This window comes from Prorops nasuta, unplaced genomic scaffold (genome assembly GCF_024137725.1).
Source record: "Prorops nasuta isolate Cenicafe-Biocafe unplaced genomic scaffold, Cenicafe_Pnas_1.2 PNAS00003, whole genome shotgun sequence".
Classification (NCBI taxonomy): domain Eukaryota; kingdom Metazoa; phylum Arthropoda; class Insecta; order Hymenoptera; family Bethylidae; genus Prorops; species Prorops nasuta.
This window is the reverse complement of record NW_027116800.1, coordinates 6,404,946-6,431,647: the sequence shown is the minus strand read 5'-3', so window position 1 is coordinate 6,431,647 and position 26,702 is coordinate 6,404,946. Positions and strand designations below refer to the sequence as shown.

At 35.9% G+C, this 26,702-nt stretch overlaps 1 protein-coding gene across 2 annotated transcripts in view; it reads left to right on the top strand.

Moving 5' to 3' along the window:
* Cow (Proteoglycan Cow) overlaps positions 1-26,702 on the top strand; it is a 94,404-nt gene that overhangs the window by 42,484 nt on the left and 25,218 nt on the right. For both annotated transcript variants that reach the window (XM_066747504.1, XM_066747505.1), the window contains exons 2-4: positions 15,474-15,531; positions 21,475-21,577; positions 23,527-23,655. In XM_066747504.1, the coding sequence (XP_066603601.1) occupies positions 15,474-15,531; positions 21,475-21,577; positions 23,527-23,655 (290 nt within the window). The remainder of the gene's footprint in view (positions 1-15,473; positions 15,532-21,474; positions 21,578-23,526; positions 23,656-26,702) is intronic.

The following is a 26,702-nucleotide window of genomic DNA, read 5'->3' as shown; positions in this document are numbered from 1 at the left end:
ATTTGAGATGAAGAGAGGAGGGAATCCAGTAGTATAAGAGACGTCAGTTAGGTAGAACAATGCCAGAGGGTGGCTCGGGTATCGCGTATTCCGTGGATTCTGCTGAACAGACAGGGGTGACAGGTAAGGAAACAAGGCAGATTTGGTGGGTAAGAGGAGTGGGCAGGGGGTAGGTTAGGTCGAGGAGATGAAGGCTGACAGAGACGATTACTCGTGACCCCCCTCCATCTGCTAGTTCGCGAAATACTCTCGTCTAAATTGTAGGCACTCTGTGCCCTCGGGAGGGCAAGCTTCCCTTACTCGCTTATTACCCCTTTATCCTTCCTCTTCCCTTCTCATCTTATCCCACCCCCCCCCCCCCTATCCCTCTCCATTCTTCTATAATTGAGTGTACTAGCTATCTCCTGCCCTCTCCCATCCCTTATATATACCTTTACTATACCTTTTCCAGCACAAGCCTTTGTATCATTGGTTTCGAGAACGATTACTACCGAAGCCAATTTATGGACCTATTCACCTGGAACTTCTATCCAACTGTAAATATAGCAACTTTCTTTACTCCTCTCTTCCTTCTTTCCTCGCGTAAGATCGAATTATTCAAACTAGTTTGCGAAGCGTCCATTTCAATATCTCAACTATAGATAACGCGATTTGCAGGGGAATGGAGTAATATTGGAGTTGCATGACGTGTATTTCTTTGGCGTGGAACAATTGGAAGCACCATGTAATTGAGGATACAATGTTGAAGGTGGAAAAACTTTTTTAACTGGCGAGTAACGGAAAATTGGGACAATTATATTATTCCTAAATTTGGAACAATTTTTCAACTCGTTAATAGTTACTTGTTGTATTGATAAATTAATTTTTTTCATATTATTATTAAGAATAATATTAATCGATTGACTAATTTTTCAGAGTGGTGTAAGGTTTATACTCTCTCGTGTTTATAAGTATACATGCGCGTAGGTGTTAGGCTTGGATAGGAGAATGGAGTAATATGGAAGTTGTATGACGTGTTTTTCTGTCACGTTGAACAATTGGAGGCATGATGTAACTGAAGATAAAATCTTGAAAGTAGAAAAACTTTTCTAACCAACTGGTGAGTAACAGAATTCTAGGAAAATTATACTCGTACTTAGAAAAAATTGTCAACTCATTAATAGCTATTCACGATGTTAATAAACTGAATTTGTCGATATTATGATTGTAAGGTTACTCGTATCGAGTATTCATGTACGTAAGCGGTAGGTTCGGACAGTAATAGAGTAATATTGCAAAAGAACATCGCATTATTTTCTATCACTTTGTACAATTGGAAAAAAGTATAATCAAAGGTAAATCCTTACAGGTAGTTAAAAATTTTTAGCCAACTAACGAGTAGTATAATTTTAAAAAATCACACTCAAGGTCACTTTTATTCGAGTATATAAATATATGTAGGTTGCAGATTCAAAGAATAATGAAATAACATTGAAACAAAAAATTGGAAGAAAAGTGTAATTAAAGAAAAAAACCTTGCAGTTTGGTAAACTTTTCTAACCAACTCACGAGTAGTATAATTTTAGAAAAATTACATCCAAGGTCACTAGCTCTTATTAAAGTGCATAAACGTGTGTAGATGGTAGAAAGAGAATATAGCGAGATATTTGGGATGAATAAAAAATTGCGGAGAGACAAAGAGAGAGAGAGAGAGAGAGAGAGAGAGAGAGAGAGCTGGCAATGTGGTTTGTTGTCGCTCCCTAGAAGCAAGTAGGCCAGGTCGTGCTGGGCGCGCAAGTAGTGCTACTCGTCGGAAGGTCGGGCCAGCCATTAGCTGAGCAAACGGAGACTAAGCTCGACCAACAGATAAGAAGCAAACGAGTCGCATTTCCAGTCTAAATCCTCTCCTAATCTTTCCAATGCTCATCCTAGATTCCCTCAGTTTTCTAATCCATCCTAAGAAAATATCCCGGAAAAAACTTCACAAATGTTCTTACTATGCAAACTGACGTAACAATTAAAATCATTGTTTATTCGCTTTTTAATTAAATCTGCAAAATGAGTATGGATAAGAATGATAGCTGAGATTGTGGAAAACTTTGGTAATGGTGAAAATCAGCAGAGATAAATAGGCAGAACTTTATTCTCTTTTGAAATGTAAATTATGAAAAGAAGTCAAAAGAAATTTTAATCTCTGCTGTGTGCGTTTCTATTCAACGTTTCTTTCGTAAATCCTCTAATGGCATGCTTTTAATTCGAGTGTGTTTGTACACGTGACGAGCTCCAATTGGTGTTGGTGAATTAGTTTAGGTGAATTGGCTTAAGCAAGCCGACTCAAGAGGAGGAGTATTTGCTTAAACGTAGCTTCTTCGCAAAACATGCCAAGGCAATCCCGTGTTACACGACGGACCGAGGCATTGCTGTTGTAATGAATACGTGAACCAAACTATCCTACTGATGGCAAAAAATCACACACAATAGGGGAAAATACCTTTGTACTGGTGCAATAGCCTGTAGTCTGCTAATGAGATCCTAAATAGCTATTAGTTTACACCTCTCATCTTTTCTTTTTATTCCTCTGCCAATTGGCCAAACATTTATGATAAATTGAGCTTTCGAAATAATTATCGGGAAACACAAAACCATGGCACTAAAAACTCGTTACTTAAACGCATTTGCTCCGAATAACACTTTAGATTTTTTTCTCTTATAAAAAATTGAAGGATTTGGAAATAGAAAAGTTCTTAGCACAACCTAGATTTACGAATAATAAAATAAGTTGATCAAGTTATATATATCAAATTCAATATGTCCGCGCTTGATTAATGTCTATATTGCATCTATCCATGAAAGCTGTTACGTAACTACTATATTTGATACGTGCAATTGACCTGCTCACTTATATGCTATTCATTCAATTTAATCGAATTCTCTAACCAACAGATTCGCAATAGTTTTTAGTCCATTTCAGTTAAAGGTTGAACGTTCGGAGATATCCAATTTAAGACTTTAGTTTAGATACCAGTTGACGTAATTTCAAATTCTGAATATTGGAAACCGCACAGATCAGCTGTAATAGAAACTAAAGTTTATATTATAATAGAAAATGAATTAATCTATAAATTGTTTACTGTCTTGAAATTCAATTACATCAGGAAAATGATAGATCGTTTGCTGTTTTTATTTGTATAATTACTGAGAAGAGTGTCTAGAGAAAAATCATGAGAGAATTTTCATAAATTTATAGAAGCTAATAGCCTCAATCAGCTATACAGATGAGAAATAGTAATAGTGAATCATAGGCTGGTTTTGTCAAACATTTTGTCGAACTAGCAGTGTTCACAACGCGGCGTTGCATTATTTGAGTCGAGAAAGAAGTTTTCTTTAGTTTAGACCGTAATCGGATAAAAGTTTAGCGTGATTTTCGACGACTTAAAGCCCTTGGCTACGTTTCAAAGGCAACATTGGCCTCTCCCACAGCCGATTAACCCAAATCTGTAAAGTTCCATAAAATTCGACTTACCGATCAATCCAGAACTTTTAAATCCTTAGACAAATAGCTCTATTTTACAATGTACCTATATTCACCCACACTATTCTAATGATATACTCCCGCTTCTTATCCAGACATGAAAAATTCCTCTTGAGAAACATTTAAACTTAGAAAAAAATCCATTCACAATGACTTCGATTCAAATACATGCATTTTCAAAGAAAATTGATAACAGGCGAATAAAACTATTGAAGTGTTATAAAATATTCCATAGAAATAACACTGGATTCACGAGAGTTGGGTAAAAAGAAATTCTTTATGGTTATAGAAGCTTGAATTAAAAATGGAAAAAGAATCCCCTGCTGATAAAATAAATAGTTTTGCAAGAAAGAGAAATTTGGGAGACCCGAGAAGAATATCGATATAGCTAGACTTTGCACAATATCGAGACGATACTGTTTCTTCCATAAGTTTTCTCTTGGAAAAATAGAAATTTAGGGATTCGGTATAAGAAACGTGAGAAGAGGTCGATTCAATAAAGTTACACACACATATATATATATATATATATATATATATATATATATATAAGTTGTGAAGAAGAAAAAGATGATATAGTATATATAGGACTGGGTGTGCAGCATTGAATAAAGTAGTTGCGTAAATAAAAATGGTTTTGTTGGGCTAGCGCTAATCGATATGGGCTGAAGTACCCTAGGTCAGACGGTTCTCTTTCAGCTTTGGTATCCAAGTAAGTCTCTGGGTGATTCGTATCCTACAGGAATGTCGCAGCCACTAGAAAATGCATTACCTCAGAGACACGTTGAATTCTGGACATCGTGGAACTACCCGTACACTGGATTCCAAGGGAGGGATTCTTGATCGTAAATCAGCTTATTCCCCCCCCCCCCCCCCCCCTCCTCAAGTCTTTACATCCTCCTCCACCCTCACATCCTCGCTTACCTTCTTTTCTCAGACAACAGTTCCTTTTCCCCTCTCTCTAAGCCACCTTGCTTCATCGACTCTCCACTTTTCATTATATATTTTATTCTATTTTTCCCTGCACGTACCTGACCACACACCCATGGTTCCGTTGAAACTTAAGGTTATTTTCTCTATAATCTAGCTTGGATTATATTTTCCCCCACTTAAGGATTGCCTCGAAACCTTTTCCCTCGGGTACTTGGAAGAGTGCGTAAATGGTATCGACAAGTTTGCGAAAGTTGAGTCAAAAGAACTCGAGGAAGATTTTACGAACAAGTTCGGTAGTCTGCAATTTTCTTTAAGGCTGCTCTAGGGGAAAAGGCCTTTCAAAACTATTTGAGGTGATGATGAAGGGGGGGGGAAGGAGGAGGAGGAGGAGTTGCTGCAGGTAGGATTAAAAGGGCTGAATTTTTAAGCCTCTTTTTTCCAGATACACAAGTTCAAGTGACTTCTGTACACGATTTGCGTAACATCTATCCCCACTTCAGCCCTCTCAGACTCTCTCGACCACTCAGCTCGAACGAGAAATGGGCTTTAGGAGGATGGGCCTCGTAAAATAGAGACTGCCTACTGAATTTCATTAACGAGTCTCTTCAGGACCTCTTCATAAATATTCGTATGCCGTATCATTGCTTTCATTTTCACTGTGGTATTAAAGTTACATATGTAGATTAAAATTTATAAGCAAGAACCACTTGTATTAAGAATTATTTTGTCAATAAGACTGTCGATTAATTAGGTGTATGGAATAATGTTTATTATGAATTACAGATATATATATATATATATAAATAGAATGTGAATAGGCTCGTATCAGTCTGCTAAATAAAATAAAAACTGATACGTTGTTACGAGCCTTTAAAAATTCATTAACGACCATACAGAGTAATATCTCGATGGATCTCATAAATACCAAGGGATATATGCATTATACTTTTTTGGCTCTAATTCTTTTACAATCGTTTCACAAAATTTCCATACAAGGCTTGCCATTTCGTAAGAATGATTTATGAATAATTATGATATTGTGATATAACTCCCCATTAATGCGTTACGTGTAATTTATTCTATTTTCAGCACGTGGTAATTGTTAATTGCATTCATTTGCAAATTAAGCTTGGCCAGTAAGCTTTTTTCTCGCGATAGAAATAGCTGCATGCTACTGTTAATAATGAAATTATAGCTACGACCATGATGTTATCTTCGTGGATATGTATAGCTGCACAACCATCCCTCTCCAAACTATATTATTATATATATACAATATTAACTCTAACGTTTCCTTATTTCAGTATTTCAACGTTTACTCTCGAACCTTCGTTAAATTTACTCTTTTCTTTTCCAACTTACCTTGCCTAATTTAATCCATATTAGCCAAAAGCGTTTACGTTTTCTTTCACTTTTAATCCCCACGAGAGAATACAGCTTCCGAAAACTGTATATAAGAGAAGCTCGAAGAATGAAAAATATTAGATAGATAGCGCGCGATACTTTTTTTTCATTCGAAAGTTAATATAAAATATTAGTTTAATCAGTTTTCCTCTTGCATTTCTCGTATCGGCACTTTGCCCAGGATTTTTCATTTAAAGCGAGATTGCAGCAGGTATATATAGAGCCTGGAAATGCGATTAATTTTACACGTCCATTAACATACAGAGATGGCGAAATAGTTTACCGAGTATCTTGAAAGTGAAGGATTTCAAGACGAGAGAAACAAACAGAAGAATGGTTTGGTTGTCAGAGTTCGCCTTTGTCCTTCAATCAAGTCAATTATCTCGCTCTCCTCGCGAGACTTTCATCACTGTTTCCATTTTACAGCACATCGATGCTTTTATAAAATTATATTCGCGTAAAATATAATTCATTCGTTCATTATACCAGTCGAATTAAAGAAAAAGCTGCATGTGGACCTCGCCATTTCTCAACATTTCTATATATATACGATTTAAATAGCGATGGGTGGGAAAAGGGAATTTTATGAAATATTTAAAAATTACTTTTGCGCAGGAACGATTTTACCTATATATATAGACGAAGGTCTACGAGTATATGGAGAAAATGTAGTTTTGGACCGAGCAGAGTTTTAGGATATAGCTCGTGGAAAATATCAAAGTCGAAAGGGGAGTGGTTTGGCAGCGAAGCGCAAAACCGAATTTCCCCTGCAACGATGTACAAATTCGGTGAAGGATAAAGGCATAATTTCGTAATATCCGCTCGTTGTCAGCTGTGTTGCTGCTGGACTGTTGCCATTCCAATTTACATACTGTATACGCATACCTACGTCGCCTGCCTGCCTGCCTGTCAGCTTTATCAAGCAAACGACTTTTCGATTCTGAACACCGACCGAGTTTCGACGCTTCGCCAAAGCCTACGCATGCTCTCAATGCCACTTTTTCACTTTTTTTCTTTTTTTTTTTTTTCAAATAACACCCAGTATCATATAGTACTCTGCGTCGTTCGCTGAAACGCAGTAGCCTTCAACGATTTATTTATTTCAATTTTCCAACTCTCTCCAGACTTTTATTTTTATGAATTTCTTCAGAATCTTTGTTAACGTTCTTTTCAGTATTTGTATTTGGAATTTTGCAAGTTTTTTTTTGCGAATTTTTCGTTATTGCTTCATTGACTAGCTCGATGCTGGCTTCTCGTGTATAATATAGAATAGGGGCTGAAGGTTGACGAATGACTGGCAAAATTTCGACGTTTTAGCAAAGCCTACCCAAGTGCTCTCAATGCCAGTTTTTCATTTTTTGTTTGAAATAACAACCAGTATCTTGGTACTCTGCATTGAGAAAAATGTTTCAACCAGTGAACAATTTTTTGCTACAACAATTAACAAAATTCATTAACGTAAAAAGTAAATTCATTGAAATAACAAATATTTCGTTATAGAATAAATAATTCGTTATATCAATGAATTTTGTTCCTATTGTTATAACGAAATATTGTTCATTGGTTGCAACATTTCTCTCAGTATGCTTCATTCGCTAGAACACAATAATTTTCCACTATATGTATATTTACAAATTTCCCCTTCTCAAGACCTTTGTTTTGAAAAATTTCTTTAAATCCCTCATGAAAGATCTAAAAAATGTTTCCATTTAGAAGTTTAAACGAGCCCTTTCGCAGTTTTCCGTTACTACTTAATTGACTGGTTCGATGCTGGCTTTTCGCTCAGGGCATAAAACAGGGGCTGAAGGTTGACGAATGACTGAGAAAGTTTGGAGTCTGAGGTAGTTCCGAAGGAATGACTTTCGGCGGCCTTATCGGAGAACAATCTTTCTTCCTCCCGTCTTCTTTGTTGCTGGCGTCAAGAAAAAAGATTGGAGCCGGCTATTATCCAAGTTGTTATTCTCTACCCTTAGCCTCAATCCCTTCTCGCGACGATCGCTGACCCAAAGAGAAGCATGCCTACCTCCATTATCGATCTTCAGCTCCTGGAAAGAATCAATCCTCATTTTACTCAAGCCCAACCCTTTGTCCTACATCAGAATTATCACAAGCAATCCTTCGAGTCTTCCTAATCTATATAACCAAATACAAAACACTTTGGTTCTTTACTGATAAGGACAAAATTCAATCTTCGCTATTTCCTTCTTTCATTTACACAAAATTCACACAATTATCAAGAGTTTCGATTCTTTCCATTCGACTATTCTTTGATTCCTTGGAATGTAATTCGATGGAGAATTAGGAAATGTTAGATTCCTGGAATTTTCGTTGCAACTGCAAAACACACTTTTTCCTTTTAACTATTACACTTCTCTCATTTTATTTTTTGCTCGAGGTTATTGATCAGAGAAGCTTTTAATGGCTTCGTTTCCACGAACAATAATTATAAAGAACAGCAATTTGTTTTATAATTCGTATTTTCTAAAATTTCACAATTGAATTATTTTGCGTTAATAATAATAAAGTGAAACGTTTTGGAAAAGTACATGTGTATCTGCTGGGCAAATTTATTGAATATAAATACATTTTTTACACCGATCCAATCATGTTACCTGCATAAATAATATCAACAGACAAATGCAAAGCGCATGGATATTTATCTGAGATACGATTAAACTTTGGCAATTTTCCATCAATATCGAGAACCAATCAAATCATACGTCCAATGGCTTACCGAAAAAAACATCAGTCTGCTGACCTTTCAACGCTTTGCAATAAAATATTAACTCGTCTCGCTGCAGATTTCTGATTGCGATCAATCACAGCATTATGCAAAAAGTTATTTTCATTTGAATGAACAATGAATCAGCTACAGTTTTATGAAATATTCGTATGCTAACAATGCAATGTATAAAATTGCATACATTACTTTCAGTGTGGCTTCTACCACTACATAAGAAAAAGCATGGAGGTTCGTTATAACATTTTTCTATCTTCTTTGCATTTTCGAAACTGTACAGTGTGATGCACTTGAGACACTCCAGAAAATTGATGCAAAAATACTCGTATTTCTTTAACTATAAAAGATACTCCATTTTTGCATATGACCTTTTCGAAGTCTCTTGTTATTTGCTTTCGAAAAGGTCATATGCGAAAACGAAATATAATTGAATATCACTTATATTATTTATAAAGATATAGACGTATTTTTGTACCTATGCTCTGGGACGGCTTAAGTGCCCCACCCTGTATATAGATTATACCATAAGTTACAAGCAAATCTAGTTGGATTGATTGATGATAGAAATGGGGTCGGTTGCTGCTAGTAGTTGTTTGTTTCTCCAACCAATTTGCCTATTATGCATTCACTGTTGCATCGTGCAGGGTCTCCAGGTATATTTACGTGTGTGCTCTATGTACACTGACACAAGAATGTTCAATCCAGCTATTTATTCCTCCTTACTTTCCCTTGTACTCTTCTCTACGTTTTAACCGGATTAAAGATTACGTTTTACGTGTCTAACTCGTTTTGTCTCATCCCCATATTTAAGTTCTACGTGGAATGTTTATACGTCCCTTGTGTGTGTGTGTGTGTGTGCGTAAGCACGTTCAATGCATTCCCTGCTGTAAGCAACAATATTGCTGAATCAAAGTTCGAAATTAGCCCATATATTGACCTAGGGCCAAACATTTGCACTATAGTGGATCTCCTCTATGAGAGAACTATGAATTTATCACCATTGATTTTGCTCTGCACATTAATGCTACTGGCTTCGTCTGTTACAAAGATAAATTTTAATTTATTTTTGTCTAACGTTAATCACAATTTACATCAATCAAATGTGAATTCAATTTGAGTGTTACACAATAATCCTTTTCTTCGATTTTCTGTGCAATTTTGAATTAATGGAGTTATTCAAAATAAACAAGTTTTAAATACAAGAAATTATTTCACAAAATTTACACAATAATCGACAAAGCTTTTAAAACTATTAATCTCGATTGTTACTTTATATCGCAATCAGTTTTCGCTCCTGTACACATCGGTCAATTACTATTTTCGAAATTTCAAAAGCTCAGTATTATTGGCGAAAGGGAAATACATTTGTTTAATTAAAATGGATAGAGTCGAGAAAGGTCATTTTTAAAACAGACGGAACATTGAGTTATTGGTATTGATACGACATATTGCGGTTACGCTCTGTTTACTAATTAGGTGATCGTTGAATGAGAATGTCGATAACGTAGCATTGAACCATTGTTAAAAGTAATAGTCAGTTATTGAAAGTTTGCTTAGTCACAAGGAACATGAATGAAACTTGTGTAATTATTATTATCAATAGTTTGGACTATTGCTTGAAGCCACTAATTTTCATGAAAATGCAAAATTCGATATGTGGGTAAGCTGTTTCGAGAAGGGTGTAAATTAACAATTTAGGGAAAGGCTCCGCGTGAATCTATTATAGAATATTTCCATCGGGCACATTCGTGTCCATATACACAAAGATACAGGGATAAACGTGAATTAGCCTAAATTCGTTGATTAAATTTCTTTAATTCTTAGATTCTGTGATAATCACTGTTAATCTATCAATGATATCTATCACAGCCTAATTGTTAATTAAAATAATATAATAATACTTTCATTATATATACTAAAATAGAAAAATTGTTATTTTTACGAATATTATAATCATATGTAACATTACCTGCATTCTGGCTATTGGAGTTTCATCCGGTAGCTTACATCGCGATACAGTATCTGGCGTTTCTGGACATTGTTCTAACTACGGATCGAATGGCAAGAGTAAAATTATCCGCGAATTCTCGCTGATATTCGCGCTTATACGTGTAACATCGATATTCCTACCTTGTAAATGACCTGGTTTTACTCGCTCTGTAGTAATGTTTACCAGTGTGAACTTGCAAACAAAAAAATGTTACAATCTATTTAACGGTTGCTCACACAAAATTCCTACTCGTACAACATTTCAATGGCAGCTTGCGGATAAAAGTTTAAAAACCCACACGACGAATGAATCAATTGTCATAATACGTCTGTGCGATAACTGAATTGAGTTTCCCTTTTCGTTAATAAAAAAATAATTACACCGAGGGATTAAATAAACTCGAGTGGATCGTAGAATTCACCTTAACGATCGAATTCAGTGTAATAAGCATGTTCGCTTAAACAAATTACTGGAATTATATCTAATTAAAGTCCATTAGAGATAGAACTGGCTCTATTTTACGGGAATTATGATTTCGCAGAGGTATACAGTAAACTTTCATATAATATAAAACTTCATCGCTGTGTGCATAATAGGTAAAAGTACAGACAACAAATTAACTGGTTGTATTTTCTCATTTTTTATTATTATTTACTTTAATACTACAAGCTTTATTTTATAGGAAAATAAAAATTCTCTCAATAATACAGTAAACTCTCATCATATAAATCTTTATTACTAGATTATGTATACGATAGATAAAGGTGTATATATAATAATAATACAAAAATTAACTGATTATGTTTAACGAGCTTTTTTTATTCGCTATACAATTTCCACATTTTTTTTTTATAAGGACACCTCGAAAAAAATCAATTTAGAAAATTTGTAGTCGGTGCATGATTGGATCGATTTGCTTTCGGCGTAATCTGGCTTGGGGGAAAAAAAGGTTGGGGGTTGTGACGGGCTCGAGGAGAAAATAGAAATGGGACGAGAGTAATTGAAGTGATCGGAAGGAACAATTAGTGCTGCAGTTGTACGGGTTGCACGTACATACGGAATCCAGAGCTCTGTCGAGATGACGAAAGTGCGAAGCGAGGGGCCCGAGAAGCGTGCTCGGCTTCACGATGCGTGCAACCTCCGTGTAAAACTGTTTGACACGCGTCAACGCACACTCGCTAATTGCTCAAATCCAACGAGCTTGCCAGCACTGCGAATTTCATTCCCGTCCGACACAGTTAAGCCGATTGTTCCTGCGAAAAAAAGACTCTCTTCAATATTTTTTCTTCCTTCATCCATCATTTCTTTGTCGCACAATTCACCGTTGTCTGTTTAGTCCCCGATTTTTCTACTTTCATTTCACGTCTTAAAAGCTCTTTGCTGTATAAAATACTTCTAGGTTTCTCTAGAACAATCACGCAGATTGACCGGATTGTTTCATAAATTCATCTATACATATATATATATATATGTATTATGATATGTCTATGTAGTTTCTGATTTTTCTACTTTCATCTCAGACCTTAAACTCTTTGTTGCAAAAAGCACTTAAGATTATCTCGACAAATTATGCAGACCGGTCAGAGTCTCTTTCATAAATTCTTTTTATATTAAAGCGTTTATTTATCATCCATTCTATTCCGAAGAGGAAGCAACCAACTTTTATGTCGATTGATCCTACGACAAAAAAGACTCTTTTCCACACAATTTTCTACCATTTAGTCATTATTTCCTTATCGCAATTTTGCACCATTCACTCCTGTTTCTATAGTCCTTGATTTTTCTACTTTCATTTCATGTTCTAAATTCTTTGCTGTACAAAAGACTCAGGTATGTCTCGACAAATTTTACCGACCGACCAGGTTCTTTAATAAATCCATCTATATATATATATATATTGTGACGTGTCTATATATGCATTCTCTGATTTCTCTACTTTCATTTCACATCCTAGATTCTTTGTTGCATAAAGCACTTAGGATTGTCTCGACAAATTATGCAGACCGACCAAGTTCTTTTATAAATTCATTTATATATACATTGTAACGTTAATTTATCGTTCGTGTTATCCGGAAGAGGCGAGACAACCAACTTTTATAATCCTGCGAAATTTATTTTCCAAGTTACACGATTCAGATCCATTATGAGAGATCAATAATTAAGAAATTTTCCGAGCGAGGTAAGACTGATGAGAGGCAACGTTAAAACGCGAATAATCCCAATAATTTACTTACGCCGAGGCGGGATTTACTATCTGCAAACGACTTCTAACTAGAAAATGTAATCACAATTTGCTAGTTCCGTTGACGAGAGATTTAATAATCATCATGTAATTAGGCAACTGGTGAGAAATAAAACCTTTAGTTTGCTTCGTTCTGCATGTTCAGTGATTGAAATTTGCACATTTGCTAAATTTAACAATTTTGTACTTATAAATTTACCATAATATACGAAGTTTGTTCATTAGAAAAGTTGGTAAAGTCGTTGCTATATTCGTCGATGTTCTGGTTTTCAAAACTTTTCTTCTAATAGCTGCTTCTTTTTTTCAAGATTAAAATTGCAGTAAATTGTTTAGCGTAACGGTGCAAGCGCAGTTATGGTTGGAAGATTCGCAAATGCACACACGTATGTATACACACATCACGAGTTGATGCGAAGGGCGGCCACTGTTGGTGTACATATGTACACATGCAGCGATGTATCACGGACGGAGCTATGCCATTCCATGCCACGCCACGCCACGCCACGCCACGCCGTGTGAATTCGAACTCCCCTTCGCTATTCCTCTCGTCTGTGTCCAGATTTACTGCAAAATCCTAAAAATTATAATCAAAAATGACATATAGACACATTTTTATTCTCTCCATTTTCCTCCCATGCACACGATACGTCAAAAAGAAATTCTCTTGATTTCTATTTGAGCTTTACACAATTATTTCCTAAAGTCTAAAGTATAAATAAAAATAGATAAAATGATGAATTAAAATTCACAATTTAGAATTTTATTAACAGTATTTCGGTGAATCAAGAGAAAAACGATTTTCCACAACTTTATATTGAATTTTCTTTGCATATTTCACTCCAAAGCTCCACTGCAGGATTTACTCTGCAGTATTTTTTAATTATGATTAAAGAAAAAATATAGGATTTATGTTATATTTATTTGAATAATATTTTACTTTCCATCTAAAGTGATGTATCTTTTATGTACATGCAACATTTTCTTAGACAAAACTATTACAGCGCGATATAAATTGGCTGGTCGCTTTCGTCGTGCGATGTACACAGAGCTGCGCTACTCTACAGCTCTCTGACAAATGTTCTCTGGTGTTGCGCCAATGTTTTTCCACTGGCATCCAATGGGGCTGGCCGGTTGCATTTTTTATTTGGTTTATTCCCTAACCCAGCAACCCACACAACCTCCGAAAACACTTCGCATCGAATCTCATCCATCAGAACCATAGCCAAAATGACGCCAACTAACAAATTTTCTGCTGCAAACAATTCCAACTGCATATACAACTGCATATAGTAAATCAATTTTTACAAACCATATAAACAATTAGAAATTTCCAAATATATATGTTTCAAAATTTCTGCATCATTATTATGTAAATCAAAGAAGAAATTATTACAATTTTCTATAATAATATTCAACAATCCTGCTCGTTTTTAAAAAATACATTTATTTTTTTATAAATATATCTGAAAAATCCTCTTGCAATATTCCGCAATGATGAAATTGATTCCAAGTTTAACAAAGTTATTTGAATATCACAAATAAGTTCTAGGTGATTATCCGCATTGAGCCGTGCATTTTAGTCAGGGGAAATGAAGTTTTTGAAGAAGAAGAAGCTTTGGACAGTTTCTGAGCGAAGAAGACTCGAGAATGCTCGACTTGTTCGTTTAGACTTTCAAATTCGCTTTTGCTGCAGAGGAGTCTGTAATTACCTTTCGTCGAACTATACAAGTAGTTACACGGCCTTGCTTCCACAGCTCGTCCCTCCTCGAAATTTCCACCCCAAGCCGTTTGACGACGATTAGAAACAGGCAATTTCTTATAATCCTCTTTTGGCCCCCTGCCTTGTCGAAGCCTTTTTCTTCCTTCGCTCTGCAGTGCCTGCACTCTTACCACTAAACCATTTATTTCACATCCGTGCAATCAACGTTAATCAGCTGTTGGTCAACTTCTTTTTTAGCGAATGACACCAGCAATTTATTAAAACAAACAGCTAATTATTTTTTTTTTTTGGTCATTAAAAATTCTTAGTTGCATTAAAATAGTACTTTAAAATTTTTCATTTGCATTACAATTCATCGGAGTACATTGCAAATTATTAGCACGTATCATGCAAATTGTTCGACGTGTTTCTCGTGTAACAGACCTGCAGGCAAAAAACGTTTCCCGAGTAGGCATATCAATGTGTATATAGGCACTATCCTTTAAATGAAATCTTGAAAATTGGCACGTGAACTATCACGCAAGGGCTGGCTTCCTATTCATTCCTCTCTCAATCAAATCGACCTCGGCCCAAACTCCTGCAGTGATTCTCACCAGAATGACCTTGAATTTTATTTACGTGACACCAGATCGTTTGTCATTCCCTGTATTATTCTCAGCTATCGTTATCATCGTCTTTTCCTCGTTTAAAAGTGAAAATCAAATTAAATTTGGCCTAGTGATGTATTATGAGATTATTATTATTTGTTATCGGAATTCACGTGTTATTTCATCGAATAAATATCAAACGATGAATATTATTTAAACGATCTTGTATTATTTCATCCGATATCCCATTTTTTTTTGAATTTTATTCTAATACACCGGACCATGTTATTTATAGCGAATCCTGTCAGGCCTGAAGTTTCTAACGCCGATGTAATTTATGTTCCAGGATGACACTCGTATCATGAAAGTTGGCGACAAGAAGAGATGGATACACGACCCAAATAGTAAGTTGCTCAAAAACTTGTATCGTAAAATATTTAATAAACAAAGTGTAAAGCTTGAAATAAAAAGTTAAGAAAGTAGATTAAGTTCACGTGGCAAAAATACTTTAGGCCCCATGCAAAACATAACAAATTTTCAGCTTTTCGCTTCTATTAAGTTTTTATTTACACACTCTTTCTCGTATTTTTAACAGATATATTTTTAAGGGAAAACCCTGATGCTTTTTTGCTAACGAAAAACAAATTTTTAGTGCAATGCAGAAAAGATACATTTTAGCCTTATTTAAAGTGTGTAAAGTAATAGAGTGTATACACACCCTATAAAACGAAGAGTAAAAATTGTACTCTTGGTATGTAGATTTTCGCTAATTTTCGCAAGAATCTACATTGTTTTTCTTTTTGCATTTTCAATGAATAGAATTTGTCCGATTTTTAGCGTAATTCCAAAGACATAAATCTTCGTCCTATTCAAAGTGTGAAATAAGAAACTGTGTTTATATATACACACTCTATACCCTAAAGAGAGAGAGAGAGAGAGAGAGAGAGAATTGCAAGTTGTGCGGATTTTTGGCGAATTTTCGGAAGAATTGACGTAGCAAAGCAAGACGAATATCGGTTTTGGGAATGCTATAGGATATATTGCGTGAGAGGTGAAAGAGGATTTCTGGAGGAGCGATGGTTGATACGAGACGTCGATGCAGGCGGTAAATGAAGATAGTCTCGCGGGATGAGAGAGGAAGGGGAATGACACCGAGAGAGTCTCATTGTTCCCAGAACTTTCATCACCGAACGTGACAACGGTTCACTTGAGCGTGCGAAAGGAAGAAAGAAAGAAAGCAAACGCAGTCTCGATATAGAACGAAACTGTGGCTGTGGCGCGAAAATGCGGCCCGCGTTCCCCATATATATATAGCTCCTCTTCCAAAAAGTATAAAGATTACGCTGGTAGGAAGGAAGGGGGAAATCCCCATGTAAAACGGCCCGAGGAAACGACATCCCCGGCCACTCGTTTTATACTTTATCGAACAATTTTCCCACCTGACTTTTACACATTATCGCTCCTAACGGCGAATTTATGATTTTCTCGCCATATATTTCAACGAACCATTTTCTTCTCCAAATCATCCAGTTAAATTCAACATAAAACATGAAAAACTCCATCAAAGTACAAAATGGGATCGTGCTGAAATTACGTGGATTTTATTCCGAGCAACCGTGCGAAATCTCGTTTTGGCTAAAATGAGTTTAAGAATAATTTTGTTTTGCTTGTTTGGCGCGTGTAAATATTTGCCAAAAAGCTTGGCAGTTTTATAAATTGGACAATGCCCGGGGTTGCTTCATTTTTATTCATCGTTGTGTTCGTGAAGAGGTGGAAGTGGGGGGGGGGGGGGGGGGAGGGGGTTGTTGTACGATGACGTTGGCTGGAAAGGCATGGAAGTGCACTCACGGGCCAAGTGATCGTAAAGCAACACATTTTGGCCAGGCTGGTGGTGCAGGGACGCAGGCGCAAAACGGCGAATTTCCTCCAGAGTTCCTCCCGTCTAACGACCTGATCCAGCTGAACTTGCATCCTTTCACACACCGACGACACCCCTAAACTTCCACCTTCAGTCCCCTAACGACCTATACTTAAACGCAAATGCCATTCGCGAATCAAACCAAAAACTACTTTTATCCAAGTTTCGCTTCTTCAGTCTAAGAGTTTCCTATCGATATCCTCCTCCCCCCTCCTTCCTAAATATAACCAAAATCTTAGACCATCCTTCGAGCCTTGAATAATTTTTCTTTCTAATGTTTCATTAAATTTTATCGATTTAATGAAACATTTACTGTATCGATATATCTTGTTTATAATTGTAACGTATAAAATCGTTAATTCGCTGAATAATTTTTCCCTGTCGAAGCATCGTTATGACCAAACTGTTGTTTTTCAAGTATATTCTATGGTACAATTTTACAAATGAGTTGTCATTTCTTTTATATACTATACAAAATCTATAGTATGTGCAATAATGTCCATATGTGCACTTGGGTATATGCTATAGATTGTATATCCATATATTGGGGGTGAGTGGGAGAGTAGCTATCACTTGTTCCGCAAATCAGCCGAATCATTCAATCCATGTCCATTCAGCTTACTTGCTCGTAATAGGCTCCTCCATTTCCGTAGTGATTATAGCTATTCAGTTGCCCTTCTGATATCGATTCAACTGGCTCAATCGCATACTCGTATAGCTTGCAAGATTCACTATTCAAAAATTGTACCTTCTCGAGAATATACGAATGAATAATAAATGGAAAAAAATATATAATATTCATTTCTGAGATATATTCCCTCCTTCGTGCAGTCACAGGATTATTTTATACATTCGACAAAATCCCTAAATAATTGCAATAAGATTCATCTCCAGTCGAGTAGGTATAATAAATGCGTTTATAGACAGATGTTTAGCTTTTGCAAATTAGGGGTGCAGTATCGATAAGACTGTATATTGTTCCATAGGGTTGTTTGGGGGTAGAAATAAAATAGGAAGAGATAGAGGAGCTGATATTCTAAATGGATAAAAAGAGAGGGTGCGTTTCTTCGGGAGGAAAGAAAGAGGTGGATCGTACAAGTCGCAGAAACTCGCATTTGTTTTCGGAAGAAAGATGTCCTGGTGAAGGATAATGGCATCCGGCGGGACGCGCGCAACGTTTCGTTGCGAGTGGATTGGATCGGCACGCCCAATCTTCTATGTGTATACGCTCTTCAACTTCTTCCGACATTTCCAAGACTCGCAAAATCTATCAGTCAGCTCTTCTCAACTATTCGCCCACATACACACGCATACACGCAAAATGTTTGGAATTTCTCCAATTGGGAACCAAACAGATCGTTGGATGCTTGGTGGATGTTTTTAGAAATTTAAATATCTACATTTTGGAAATTGTAATGTGTATAACTTTTTTTTTCTATTTTATTATCAGTCGGTAGTATACTTTACTAATTATAATATGTCAAATTAATTGATAGTCCCTTGTAACCCTATTGTTAAAAGCGATTTTAAATATAATCAATAAAGAAAATATCTGTATTGGAAAAATTTAATTCATGGAGTATGCTAAATAAATCATTGAAAAAGAGATGATGCGAAGCACTGTAGCATTATTATTATATGGGGTGTATTATTGCAGTAAAACTTTAATCTCACTAAAAACAAGCTTCGCCTGTAAAAAGGACGGCAAGTACATAGATATACCAGCAAAAATAATATTTTAGTATAAAATGATATTATTGAATAATTCATTTACCTAAATAAGCAAATAATATTAAAACAATTTTTCTATAAAAAAAAAATATACGAAATACGTACTAGAATTTAAAAAATTCCTAATTAAGAGAAGCGTAATGAAATCAATAAAGCGAGTGTTATTGGAGTAAAAGTTTAATCTACAAATTCTTCAGCTAGCAACCCAAGCAGATTTATACGCAGATATTAGAGAGTAATCTATGTGTGCAGAGAAATGAGTAGAAATGGAAAAGAATTTATTGTGAGCTCACTCTGAGAAACCAAGTTATTGACAATCTGTGGCAAAGGGAGATAATTCGCCGATGAATTTGAATCCTTGAAATTCATGCATGGGAGATCAAGTGTGATTTCCGAGCACATATTGACCCACGCGACGCTACATTTTGCACCTCCATTTTCCGTAGAGCAACCTGATGAATCTTCCACAAACTGAATAATGATCCGCTTTCGTGTAAATGAATCACACACAAACCACCGTTTGTTTATTCATACTCATACCGATTATTATTTTATTCTAAACCCTGACAAATCTACGACTCGTCTTAAAATTATATCGAAAGATTGCACAGTGCGTGGGAGAAAATTATTATGCATAGAAATTAATATGTGAGAAATGAAGAAAAATGTCAATTAAGAAGTTAATTAAAAATTTATAAAAAATGTATGTATAAGAGTCTCAACTAAGGAGTATCTTTACAAATAGATTAATTGCAATAATAAATATATTGTTAGAATCTCGAAAAAAACTCCAAACAATTAAAGGCATATTAATTAATACTAAAACCCTATTATTTAGTTTTTAATTCTCTGTAAATACAGAGTTTGTGATTGAAATATAATAAAACCTCGTTAAAGACAGTTAATTGGAGTCGAAGAAAAAAGAATCTATTCAAAATGTAAAGCGCAAGTTGGTTCGAAAACTCACTTTTACACGTATTATCCCTCTCTAACACTTACACACACCTCAGTATATATTCCACGAAAATCAACACACATACTATACATCAGCTGGCTAAGCTTTCCTGCGCGTATAAAGTTCAACTCCAATTTCCTAGACGTGATTAATACCACGCGATCCATTCTGCGAGCGTAATAACTGGAAATAATCCGTCGCTACTTGAAATCTTGCAAGAAATTACTCCGTAACTCGTAGACTAAATACCCCATAGGTAAGACGCCAGCACGATTAAATACCGCCAGTGTGCAAGATTCACTTGCAATTGATTCGTGCTAACAAGCGGATACCCCTTGGTGCACCCACGAAATTCGAAATAGTTGGATGATGACGCGTAGAAATCATTGGAGATTTCGACTCTTCGGAAAATCTCTCGAGAGCGATTTCGTCGAGATCGCTCGGAGACGATCGATTGATCGTTCGGAATGAGCATTCATTGTTTTCGGACTGCTACCTGTGATTATATCAAGCGACTATTTCCTTTCGACGAAACGAGGATTCGAAGCTGAGATATTTGAAGCTTTCGAGGCAAAGTCTGCCGGTCGGTTTCTCTGTGCTGGGATTAATCGGAAACGATGGCTCATATATATATATATATATATATACGGACGAGGTTCTCTGCAATTGCATATATAGAAGGCTAAGGGGGGAGGGGGGATTCAGGAAAGGAATAGAAAAGCTATTTAAAGACGAAGTACCATTGGTTTACGAGCAGTCTTTCCTTTATTGCCTACTTGGCCATGATAGAAATTATCATCCAAACCGAGCCGTAAATCCGATAAGAAATCACGCCCGTGCAATTACCTAATTACTCGAGATTCTCCAGTAGTACCAAACGTCATCAAAGCAACGCGAAAATTATTCCTCCTCGAAATTGGTCAGAGCGATGCAACACTGCAGCTTTATGCTCTTCTAATTCATTTAGATTTTTTAGTACGATCTTAACAATATTTTTATTTATTTTATTTCCATGTTAATTTATACTGAAGAAAACTCTTTACTCCACAGCGATAATCTCCTGTTTTTATTCGAGTACCTTAAGAGAAATTTGATTTTCTAGTGGATTTTTCGATTATTGGAGCTTTCGTCGTGGCTCTCAGCCGTGTGAATATAGAAATGTGTGTGGAAAGGAAAAACTGGGATCGATTATAATCGAGTGTAACGCTTTGAAATCGCCGAAGCAATCTTCTGGTCGAATAGTTCAAATTCTGGCAGTTATAACTATTATTGGAAAAGGAATTTTCACCCTGAACATCAAACGATTCTTCTTTTTCTTAATATCGTCTCGTGTAATTATATTCAATGTACGCACTTTGAAGCTTGTTTACCGCGAATTACCCCCTGAAACATGTGATTAACACAAAGACCGTAAAATATGAATGTTCCAATTTAATTCAAAGAAGAATTTACTGATCTTATATAAAATATTATATAGAAGTTTCGTCATAAGCGAGAATTCCTTAGATCACACGTGTGATCAACGCAAAAGACTAAAAATTAATATATAAAAAATTAGATCCTATATTAAAAGAAGAGTTTTCTGATTTTATATTATAAAATTTCTGTCATAAACGAACCGCTTTTTTAGGTCATACGTGATTAACACAAAAGACTAAAAATTAATATATAAAAAATTAGATTCTATTAAAAGAAGAATTTTCTGATTTCACGTAATATTACAACAGGAAAATTTTGTTACAGGTGAACTCTGTCGACCGTTGAACTGCAAAAAGAAGGAACTCTGTCTCCTGGAAGATACCTTTACCGCAGTTTGCGTATCCAAGAAAGAACTGCATAAAAACGGGTACGTTAATTAATAAATCTAGTTTCAGCATAGAATTTCCATCGCATGGAAAATCTGCGCAACTTTTTACCATCGAATTATTAAGTACTGCAATATAGAGGGCCGGTTGGTTCATTAATGGAAGGAAAAATTCGTCAAACGGATGTAAAGTAGAATATACTGGTATAATAATAATAATAAGCTGAAAGTTTCCGTATCGCAAGAATTAATAAGAGAACCAGTCCCGAAAGGTTTACGTTCACGGGACAAAAAGTTTTAGCGCGAGTTGCCAGACTGACAGAGTTTTCTGCGTAATCTTTAGCAAGGAACAAAGTCGAATAACTATATACATATATATAGTTGTCTGAGAATTTCCAGGAACATTAATGCGAATACCTGTAAGAAGAAGAAGGATTCGAGTTGGCTATATATATATATATATATATAGAAAACGGGAGCGCTTTGTAACGAGCGCTAATTTATCGAGGACAGTGCAGAATTCTATGAAAATTAGAAATGACGCTTGTACAGAGAGCAAAGTTTAACAGTCTCGCGTAGAATCAGCCGACATTTTTTTAACCTAGCCGAAGTAACCGCACGAAAGTCCATTAACGCCATGGGTTTAGGTACGTGTGGAAAAATGCTTATTTTATTGATGAGTTATGTTGGAAGCACTATAGATGTCCCGATACCGTTAGCACGTTAACCTACTTTATTATTTCCAACGGAGCAGACGATCGATCGATAACTTGGCCGATTTTGACAGAATTGTTAACCCAGAATATACCACGAGACCTTTTTCTCTAAAAACAATCTCATTGTATTTATAGAAAGCTTCATATTCGATGAAACCATAAAGTCTCTCGTTTTCTTCTTGTCTCGATCGGAGTATTGATAAGGAAGCTTTTAATGTGTTTTATTTTTTTTTTATTTTTTTTTGGATTCGTTGATTCTGTCGGTATGTATGTATATAACAGTGAACCATGTATATATGTATATGTATATGTGTTGAGGAAATTGTAATCCTTGGAAAGTGGAGGAAGCACCACGATTGTATGCACGAGGAAGACTGGAAACTTCGGTATGAACATAATTCGGCTTTGCAAACACGATTTGGCCGGTTGAACGTTATCGATCGATGTTACCGCGATGTGTGCGAAAAACTAATCCGACCCAGAGGAATTCCAATTGGAGTTTTGCTAGGTTTCAACGTCCATTTTGTTAGTTCGGCCGCAATAACCGTGGAAAATGGTGGAGCGATGCCCTCAGGAAACCCCCCAGGACACGCTACTCCACTTTCCACTCCCACACACCACACACTGCTTCATTCCTTCCTTCCTTCCGTCCTCTCCCCCCCCCCCCCCCCTCCTCCTTCCTTTCCCTCCTCCTATACATGCTACGGCTCCTTTGCCAACTGACTCGCCTTCTTCAAATCCTCTCCCAACATTTCGAACATGCACTCTTTCTCTCGATTTCTATTATATCGAGAATGAGATTCCAAGAGGCCACACCAGTGATTTGTAATATTAATATATTCACGTTTTTTTAGTTTTGATTAGATTTTGAGAGAATCGAAGAGGCTACCAGTAATTTGTCATATTAACATATAACCTCTTTTTCGATTTTTATTAAATTTGAAAAGAATCGAAGGGGCTATTGGTGATTTGTAATATTAATATACACACTTTTTTCGATTTTTATTAGATTAGATGAAAATCGAAGAGGTTACCACTAATTTGTGATATTAATATATACACTCTTTTTGAGTTTCTATTAGATTTTAAAAGAATCAAAGAGACCACCAGTTATATTTTTAATATTTATAAACCACACGAATCGTTGGGTTTTCATTTTATTGCTGGAAGAAGTTGTAGGTAGCGATGTTTGTGTATACTAGATAGAATGATAAATATACAAATATATATATATATATATTATTTATTGATATATTTTTCTCGTTTTTCCCTCAGGGATATCATCATTCCTAAATCACGAGCTATCCAACAGCGCAGGATGAGAACGGATGCTTCGGTAGATTCGAAGGACGATGACGCCTTCTTCGATTCCGAGGACGACGACGAGGACCAGGATGAGTCTGAGTAAGTCGACGGACTCTTTTAATTACCCATGGGGCACACGCCCTCGCGACAATAAAACTTCAACTCTCTTTTATCGACACGGAATATTATCCTCTGCTTTCAAAACTATCAAACTTTTCTCTCGACATTGGCAAACTAAACTTCTGATTATAAAATCTTGTCAGACTTTTCTATGTAAGATTTCCTTACCAAGGATTCGAGTTCAACGAGAATTTCATTTTATAATTTTACACGTCAAGCATTTCGCGCAGTTGTACTCGTCTGTATTAAAAAAAGAATCATTGTAAATTACGTATAATAGAACAGTAAATTAGCAAATTTTGAGGTAGATTATATTTTTAATAAACATCTTTTTATTAATAAAGTTTTTTAGTGATTTTTTTTGTATAACAATTGAACTGCGTCAGAGTATAATTTATATATAGTACAATAGGCATATGTGCGAATGTATACGAGCTTAGGTAAGTTGGTAACACATCAATGTTAAATATACCCTATTCCTATTATGAACCAAGACTTCGATAACATTGACCCACATCCCTGCTCCACAAAATGTCAATAAGACAATTTTCAACGTTCACTGATAACACGAATGATAAGAGACTAAGGCAGTGATTAAAAACTTTCCACCCAACATGAAAATCTTATTTCAAAGTAAAAATAAAATACTAATTTTGTAAGAATAATTCTCAAGCCACATCGACACTACCCAATCACTCTGCTTCTGTTCAGTGTTATAATTTGATTTCCAAGCAATTTTCAATGGTACTGAATTTTCAGCACGTTCGTTCTTATCGCGGAAGTTTGCAAGGTTTCTCAAGTGACGTATAGGTCGCCTGGCTGCCAAGCAATTTTCGCAACAATGCTACAGCTTGTTCTCTCACTGATAATGGAACATTCTAGTTTTTCGAGTGAAACTCTCGTGCTGGCTGCTGGTGTCTGCTGCCTATACTGTCGCTAATTATAAGAAAGCGGGGCAAACGAGGAGCAGCGGCGTTGCAGTGGTACGTACGTACTGCAAACCGGGCCAAGTGGTCCAGTATTTCTTCCAGAAGCCGATGCTCCAATAGCCTAGCTGTGCTGAGAAAAAAATACGTGTAAGAAAAACTTTGCCTCGAGATTGCAAGAGACGAGGAAAAGTTTTGCTCCTGCAGCCGCGCCGAATCGGATTCTTCAAGTTTCTCCCATTGGGACACCCTCTGGAATCCATCTTATCCATCGATAAAACGAATTTTTTGCTGCCACTGGCGAAACGTCCGAAGAAAAAAAAACAGCAACAACAATGTACAAGTCTTATTCAATTTTCTTCGCCGAGTTTTCAATTTTATTGTACACAAGTAATCTCCAACTTGCCCGTGCATTATTCTCCTCCTTAAACGATGGAAAATTCAATATTTTTAAAGCTCCGAGGAAATCATTATTTAAAAAGTTGGAGAACCGAGCTTCCGATGCCTTGAGAGAGGCTAAGAAGAGAAAATATTGCTTCGCCATCAAGCCTTCTGCTAACATCTCTCAATCTCATCGTTTCCAAAGTATTTTTTCAATTTTTCAGTAATTGTAGAAAAGATCCTGCGCAGCTCGAAAATTTCATACGTATAGAATTTCAGAAATAACAATTTTTCGTCTTTGTATACATAAATATAGTGTGTTTCACGTAAAATGTCCCAGAGCACTGCAGATACAAAGTGAGTCGTATCTCTTTAACCATAAGAGATATTCAATTTTTGCATAGGACCTTTTCGAAGCCTCTTGTTATTTGCTTTCAAAAAGGTCATATGATAAAATTGAATATCTCTTACAGTTAAAGAGATACGCGTCAATTTTGTGTCCATGCTCTGAGGCGTCTTGCGCGAAACACCCTGTATGTATAAAGAATAAATGAACAGAATAAGTAATTAGTGGGTGATTCGTTTAGAAAATTCTTGCGGATGGCTTCCGTTGCTAGAACAGCAAGAAAATTTAATTATCTTTCTTAATCGGGTTAAAAGAGTTTCGAAGATTTCGCTAGGCGTTGATTAAAGTGGGCGGAAGAATCCCGTTGCAATTGCCAAGCAATGAAATTAGTTTGGTAGTCAAGTTGGAGTATACGAAAAGTGTGTGTGTTTGCTCAGCGAGCGAAGGAAGCGCCAAACGAAAGTTACAGGCCTCGCGAGCCACGAATAAAAATCCAAGGAGCACTGTGTACGGTGCACGGTGTACGGGAGCAAAAAGAGAGATGCGACTATAGATTTGCCAATGGAAGGAGACAAGATTTAAATGGTAGCAAGGAAAAGTAACGAGACATCTCTAATTTGCACCAGCGAGCAAAGCGAAGAAACGCCTGCACTTTTATCTTCGCTGCATTCACCCCTTTGAGAAATCATGCCAAAACCAAGCTGAATTTCGTCTGGAAGTCCTTGAGATTTTTTCCTAATTTTTACATCCTTTGCTTCTGTCCTTACAACGATAAAGATTTTCTTTTATATTAATAATATAATTAAGAAACGGCAATTTTATTTGTTCGTTCCTTTAGAAGAATTATGGACTAAAAGCAAACTGAGTTTTGTCAAAAATCTTTAATATCATTTGAAAATGTTCGCATCGTCCGTTAAATTCCCAATGTTAATAATGAAAGTCCTTTCAGTATTTATATAATGTAATTAAGAATTACCACTGTTTTATCTCTGTTGTAATCACTTCTTTGAGAAATTATGACAAAACCAGATTGATTTTATATGATTTAAATTCTTTGACATTTTTTTTGTTTTTGTTATTTCTTACATCATTCGTTCTCAATATTAACAATAAAAGTCCTTTCAGTTTTAATCTTTTCTGTATTAATAATACAATCAAGAATCACCACTTTTATCTCTGCTGTATCTTCACAGCATTGAGAAAGCATTGCAAAGCAGCCTGAATTTAGTTTAAATATTTTGAAACATTTTCTGAAAAAATATTACCTGCATTTGCTCCTCGCGTTGACAATAAAAAGCTTTTAGTATTAATAAGATAATTAATATTCTACCGTGGAATATGAGTTTCGTTGTTTATCGGCCACTAAAACGAAT